General features: G+C 38.5%; 1 protein-coding gene across 1 annotated transcript in view; it reads left to right on the forward strand.

Annotated features, from left to right (window-relative positions):
- The window catches only part of LOC113650778 (fibulin-7), a 9,737-nt gene extending 2,635 nt beyond the window's left edge, over positions 1-7,102 (forward strand). The window contains 7 exon segments of the mRNA XM_047822026.1: positions 1-81; positions 168-338; positions 2,358-2,483; positions 3,624-3,800; positions 5,966-6,103; positions 6,201-6,336; positions 6,498-7,102. The exon segment at positions 1-81 is cut by the window's left edge and continues 79 nt beyond it. Of these exon segments, the coding sequence (XP_047677982.1) occupies positions 1-81; positions 168-338; positions 2,358-2,483; positions 3,624-3,800; positions 5,966-6,103; positions 6,201-6,336; positions 6,498-6,858 (1,190 nt within the window). The 3' untranslated portion in view covers positions 6,859-7,102.
- Positions 7,103-7,500: the final 398 nt, after the last annotated feature.

Below are 7,500 nucleotides of genomic sequence, written 5' to 3' on the forward strand. Positions count from 1 at the left end.
TGCAGAGTCTGCGCAGCCTGAAGAGGAAAATCAGCCAGCTGCAGAACAGCACGGCTCGTGCGCCTTCCAGATCAGGATATGGTGAAAGCTTGTGATGATTAGCGTCAGTTTGTTGGAAAATAAACATAGTGTAATAACACACTGACTCATTCTCGGTTTCTACACAGCGTCCTGTCCCAAACTGGAGGCTCCTCTCAATGGGAGAAAATTAGGGAAGGGTATACTACCGGGTCATGAGGTTCATTTCCTGTGTGACTCAGGCTACGAGCTGGTGGGCTCTGAGACCCGGCAGTGTAAGGAGACGCTCACCTGGAGCGGCCAACAAGCCGTCTGCAAGGGTCAGTAACAAAAATAAGGAAATAAATATATTGGCAACATTTTATTCAAATCGAGTGGTTATAAAGCTACATGACCCTACGCAAGCCCTTAATGTCAACTTTGGACAGCTAAATGATTTTTAGATTATTTTTAGCTACTTAACATACTTAAACTATACATGTCAACAGACATAAAGCTCCCGAGACATTTAACAAAGCCTTTTCTGTCTCAGCTGTTGAACTGTATTTGTTGGTTTTGAGTAATGGCAATTTACTGTGTTCACATTGCTACATGACATCCACTAAAACCATACATAACAAGTGACATAAATCTACATAAGCATTTCTAGACTTGTAAAAATCTGTCAGCTATTGGAGTCTTTTTATCAAGTAAGCACAACACCTGACTCTGTTCAAAGGGCTACATGACACCTGCACAAGCCCTATACGACAACTGACATAAAGCTACGTAAGCATGCGTCAGATGTTTTGGCTTATTTTGTCAAATTAAAATTAAGTTGACATTGCACCTGTGTAAAGTAACAGACACTTTACTATATTCACAGTGATGTGTGATAAGCACATAAGCCCTAAAAGACAACTGACATAAGTCTACATTGATGTATATAAGTATAAGTTTGTTTAAATGTATGTCAGCTCATAGAACTGCTTTGTTGCTTTGACATCAAGTTGACATAATGCCTATGTGAAGTGATGAAATTTGTTGACATAAGGATGTGTTATGTCATTTTACTGTGTTTGTATGGCTATATAACACCTACATAAGCACTTTATGACAACTGACATAAAGTTACATAAACCTTTATAAACATATAAGGCTTCTGTAAGCTGTTGAACAGCTTTTGTTTTGTTTTGACACTAAGCTGGTATAACGCCTCAGTGAAGTGATAAGTGTATGTTGGCATAAAGCTGTTATGACATTTGTCTGTATTAAGCTCCGTTATATGTACATTCGTTTATTAGACTACTTTCATCAGTTCTGAAATCAATTTAACCTACAACCTAGAGACTTTTGTTTGCATAAGGTTGTTATAACACCTGACTGTGTTCATAGATCTACAGTATATGAGACAACTGCCATAAAGCTACACAAACATTTATAAAGGCTTATTAAAATTAGATTAATTTTTACATAAGTTTACATATGAGAAAAGTGCATTGTCTCAGTAGTCATGATGTTCTGATGTATATCACAGAAAAGCAAATAAGCTCAGATTTGAAGTGCTATAACCACCTTTCAAGTGTCATAACCACCTTTCGAGTGTCATAACCACCTTATGTCAATGTTACATTACTTTATGATCTATACAATGTTATGGTTCAGATGTGGATGTTTTTAAGCCAGCTAACATCTGTTGGAATTTTTTACATGTTGATGTATGTCACTGTCATAAAGATCTTATGTAGCTTTATGAACACCACCCTTACAAAAAAAAAAAAAAAAAAAAAAACTTTTGCAGATTGGAAAACTTACAAAGACCAAGATATTTTGTTCAGCAGGGTAAAAGTTTTTGGATTAGGCCCTGCGTCACGGTCGGTTTCTCACTCCTTCTACTTGTCTAGCCTCATTACTCATCTGTTTTCAAACTCCGCCCATCACCCCCACTTCCCTCATCGTCGCTTTTATTTTTTCCTGTCTCTAAAATGCTCTTTTACACATCGCTCACGCTATCACCCACATTGTTCCCCAGGAAAAGGCGTTTTCGATTTCACGTGCTCCTCGGCATGATCGAGTTTCATTTGGAGTCTGTACATTTTTGGGCCCGCTGCATTGTTTTACACACCATTTCATTTCAGACAGCAGTCCAACAAGTCGATTAGGCTCGGCGAACGCTCCGTCGGCACGAGAGAAAGCTGGCTGTGAAAGCACTGAGCACAGGACGTACTTTACTTAATCTCTGAATCAGTATCGTGGTATAAAGTTACATGAAACTGTTCATCTATCAGAGCTCTGCATACCTTAATGCATCTGCTCGGTGTTTGGGATAGATTAATGACCGAATTCCTGTCTTTTCTCAGAAATAAACGAGTGTGCCTCTTCACCCTGTGCCAATGGGGGTTCATGCACAGATGAAGTGAATGGATTCACATGCGTCTGTGCCAGAGGATGGGCCGGACCTACGTGTCAATCTCCGACCCCGACCTGTGAGGATATCGAGGATACTGTTTTAAAATGAAGTCATTTTTTTAATTCAGTTTCATTTTTCAGATATTTTTCTTCACACACTTACTGTGTCCTGAAAAGACTCATGCTTACAATTAATAAATTTAAAAAAAGACAAAGAATTTATTTGCCGTTAATGGAAATCCGTTTAGTTTGTATCCTATGAGAGTTTGTGTACCTTTACATATAAGGAGACTCACTAATGTGAACCTTGTTTTAGAACAATACATAGAATTAGTGATAATTAACTACAATTTCTACAGATTTTACAATTTTCTACAATTTTTCAAAATTTTGTTAAAATTGATCAGTTCATGTTAATGACTTGTAAGAAAGCCGTCAATAAATCAAGACAAATAAGACTAGCCTATCAACAGGAACCCCAACGGGAACCTATCACAGGACAATAGATGTCTGTATCCTGTTATGAGGAACATTTGTGGTGTATAACGTTATAAAAACTGTAATAAAAACAGATTTACTGAGGACAGATGGTCGAAACGGACCAAAACATTCCTGAGGCCATAGTGTTTGGAAAATAGTTAAATTTACATCAGGACCTTAAGCCTTGACTTTACATTACAACCTTGAAGGAACTTTTATCTTCTTAAAACTTTTAAATTCTTATCGGTTTCTACATTTTCAATAATTCTATGATCTGTCCAAGCATAAAGACATGTCTGTTTTCCAAGCAGACATTCGGGTATTTCTGTAAGTCGGTGTGGATCAAAGTGTCTGCCAAACGCTGTACTGTAACTGTAAATAAATCAAACAAAATTCCAAAATTCCAAAATTTTATTTTATTGCTAAGACTTTTTGCTCATCTCACTTGGAATTAAACAAAATTAAAGGTGCGGTCTGCAATTTTAAAAAGTGTTTCACGACCAATAAAAATCAAACGATTACGTAGATACTTTATAAAACCTTTGTTTCACAATATATCTGTGCAACAGTTCAAGATGGCTAATTCATTGTAGGTTTCTTTTCTTTTTTAATTTCTGGCCCTGAAATAAGCTTTTCTCTACTGTTTTTTTTATCTATTTTAACAAGCAGCATTAAAATGTGTAGCAATGTATATGCAGCTCCTAATTGTTTTCAAATGTATCATTCTCTTCCTCCAGTTTTTGCCACAACAACCAACATCTCCACCTCTGGAGCTGCAGCTGCCACCTTGTTTCCTTTAACGACTCTGCTTCCATTTGTGCTGCCGTCCAAGTGCAGCCAGGTCCAGGGCACCACACACTGCACCTGTGAGGCAGGATACACCATTTCAGGCCGGGACACCAGCCTCTGTACAGGTGGGCGATGGTGGGCGATGGTGGGCGATGGTGGGCAATGGTGGGCAATGGGCAAACCTGATGAAACCTGAGATATGTGCAGTAATTAAGAAAACAACACACAAATATCTACATCTTCTAAAACTTTCCCTTTTGACTTATCATGAATGGCAAAAAAAAAAATCAAGGGATTTCCTATTTCTATAGACTCTATAATCCTATAGACCCCTGTGTGATATATGATATCATAATCAGGAAGAGTTTCCTAAACACGCTATCACAAATGATCATATCAGAGACCTTTCCAAGCTAACAATCATCTTGGTTGTGTTTACAGGTAATTATGAGTGGTCTCACCACCAGGGGCGGTTCTAGACCTTTCTTAGGGTGGCTCCATACTTACTTTAAAAAATAAAAAATACGTTAAAATGCAAGAAAGAAAATTATTTATCGGTTTGATCCAAGAGCAAATTTTTTTTACTTTGCTTTTATGCGCGTGCATTGAAGTCTTTCAAAGTGCGTCAAAGTGCGTCAAAGTGCGTCAAAGTGCGTCATCAGCCTTTTCAGCTTTATCTGAACGGAGAAGCACAGAGTCAGTCAGAGCGCTATTTCACTATTCGTATTACCAGAGTTGTAGCACAAACAATATATTAATGCAAAAAATCCATTCAATACTGAATCAAAATAATAACATTTATTGATTTGGTCTTTGTCTTGGGAATATTTTTTATTAATGACTGCATTCATTGGACACACTGTTTGTAGAGAATGCACACATACATCAACTGATTTGATTCGAGACTGGCATCATTACATCATGCATAAAATTTTGGTGTCCACTTTTGCCATTTTAAATAATACCATAACTTTTGGCTTACTATGTAGTCATATAATATATAATATAAAACTCTTCTTGATTTAAATTCTCACCGAGGGCTAAAACCCCCTAAAGATGAAACCCTAGAACCGCCCCTGCTCACCACTAAGAACTGAACAGCATAGCTTGGTATATAGCTAAAATATCTCATTTATATTGCTTTAACCAACCGGTTTTACACACCCAAAATCTACATCAGGAAACTAGCTAGCTGATGCTGGATAACTACTGTAGGTCATGTTCTTACTGAGAAGTTGCCTTGTTTAACTAGCTAACGTTCTGCAGCTTGCAAATGAGTTTATGGGATCTTTATGTTTTGTAAGCAACTTCTTTCTACTTCTTTCATTTCTTTCTAGTAGCGAATGCTCTGTGTGTAAATGATATATGTACATACTGTACTGTATGTCCAGTCGTTCCAGTCTGAACTACATCTTAGCCACCGGTTTGGATGCCAAGCCATGAGAATCTTCTCAGCATACACCGACTGAAAGTGTTAGTTTAACGACTACTATCAGTAGTCACATTTAACTCATTTCAATTCGATCTTGATAAATTACTCATTCAGATTATAACCATCATCTTACACAGATAGCAGGATCACGGTCACTGCCATTGTTATTCGTGGAGACATGTTCCCAATTTTGAAAATGCCAGCCCTCCTAAGCTGGATGACAATCGATCGTAGGTCAGACACCAGAACGGATACACAGTATCTTCTGTTTGTGGTTCATTACAGGCCACATACATGCCTTCGAAGGATAAAAGTATTACGGCATTATGGGAAGAGGATTTAGGGCAATGTGAGAGGCTTGTTTGAAGAACGTCGATACATGTTCGGTGAACACTCAACACTCAGACTCTTGTTGATGTTCACTTTCTGGACTCGAGTTAGACTTTAAATCTATTGACTCTGGACTTGATTTGGACTTGATTCAACTCTCAGGCTGCTTGGGACAATCGAATCAGACTCTAAAGCTAGAGATTTTAGCATCAGTTCAAATCCATGACTTGGAAAATGCACCACAATTACTGTAGATCCTAGAGCTGGGGAATATAGACTTAACTTGAGATTCTACTGCATGAGACTCTGGATTTAAGTCTACAGTCCAAGATGTAAATTCAGACTGTAGACTCAACTTGACAGTAGACAGCAAACATAATCTATGGTTGGTGACTCAGCTCGATCCAGACTCCAGGTCTAGAAACGGTGGCCTCAATTCTGACTAATAACCGACTCGTAAAAACGTTCTCCTCTTCTGGTCTTTATAAACGTTGCATCATCGACCCCATGTTTCTGTTATATTTTCAGACATTGATGAGTGTGAAGTTTTCCATAACGGCCCGGCAGGTCGTTTGTGTGCACATGCTTGTGTTAACACCCCAGGTGGTTATCGCTGTTCGTGCCCAGCTGGCTACCAAGTGAGCCGAGACGGCCGAGGCTGCAGAGGTGAGACAAAGCATTTGCACTGTTTATGCTAAGCAGACGTTTGTAAACCTCTAAGTTTGTTTTGCATATGCACACGTTCACCCGGTGCTGCATGTAGATATCGACGAGTGCGCCACACGGCAGAACAACTGCACCCGTGATCGCCTGTGCATTAACACGTACGGAGGTTTTCAGTGCATAAAGGTCGAGTGTCCACGCATCCCTAACGTCACCTACGTCAAAACCTCACCCACGTAAGTATTTTGATACGAAGTCCGACTTATTCTGTACTTATTGGAAACATCTAGTGCTTTTATTCCTTAGCAGTTCCTTTGTTTTTTTTACTTTTTCCTAGGTATTAAGATATATGTACAGTAGCTAATTTTCCTATCCCTGTGTATTTTTATTGCACCAGGCGCTGTGAGAGAAACCCCTGCCCTGTAGACAATAAAGCGTGTTCTCAGGCTCCCGTCTCCGTCTCCTACCACCATATGTCAGTGGTGTCAAATCTCTCGGCTCCGCGGGTTTTGTTCCGGGTCTCGGCGGTGCGGATGATTGGAGATACTCTGCGGTTCTCTCTGCTAGGGAGCCACGGGAGACGCCATTTCAGCATCCAGCGATCAGACCGGCAGACCGGAGAGCTGCTGCTGCTCAGCCCCATTCAGGGCCCTGATACCCTGGAGGTGGAGGTAGAGATGAACGAGCTGGAGAAGAAGGAGCTGATCGGGCGCTATATCACCAAGATCACCATCTTCATCTCACAATATGAGTTCTAGAGTTGAAGAGGAAAATAATTTTTTTTCAATAATAATAATAATAATAATAAAAAGAATAATAACATCAGATAATACTAGCTTATATATTTTACTAGAACAGATCTACTGTACCATAAATCCAGCTGGAGTTCTGGCTGATAGTACAGTTAAACAAATGTCATTTAGTTTATTATTCCATGGACAACACAATTCTATATCAAATGTATATATCACGTTTTTTGTCAAATGAAATTTCCCAGACAAGTAATTGCATCATGTTTAACTCATTTAAAGCAGCCTTTAGTGATTTATAACACCTTCTGCTGCCTAAATTGTAATAATAAAATGTAATAAAAACTATCTGACCAGGCTTGACCTTCCATCTAACTGTCTTCACTCACTCCGCTGCCTTTTTATTTATTTATTTGTTTGCTTGTTTGTTTATTTTTGCTTTATTGCTTTTTCATGCTAAAGCATAGACAGGGCTGAGTAGCTTTGTTAAAACTAGCGGCTAATTTACCGGCCAGAAAAAAATGTCAAACGAAAGCATAAATTGAAGAAACCAGTCACAAATCTTTTTTATTTTTGTATTTTTTTTTATTTATTTATTTTATTTTATCAATTAATCTTGTTCATCCATAAAGAAATAGAAACACGAATTAT

This window comes from Tachysurus fulvidraco, chromosome 13 (assembly GCF_022655615.1).
Source record: "Tachysurus fulvidraco isolate hzauxx_2018 chromosome 13, HZAU_PFXX_2.0, whole genome shotgun sequence".
Classification (NCBI taxonomy): Eukaryota; Metazoa; Chordata; class Actinopteri; order Siluriformes; family Bagridae; genus Tachysurus; species Tachysurus fulvidraco.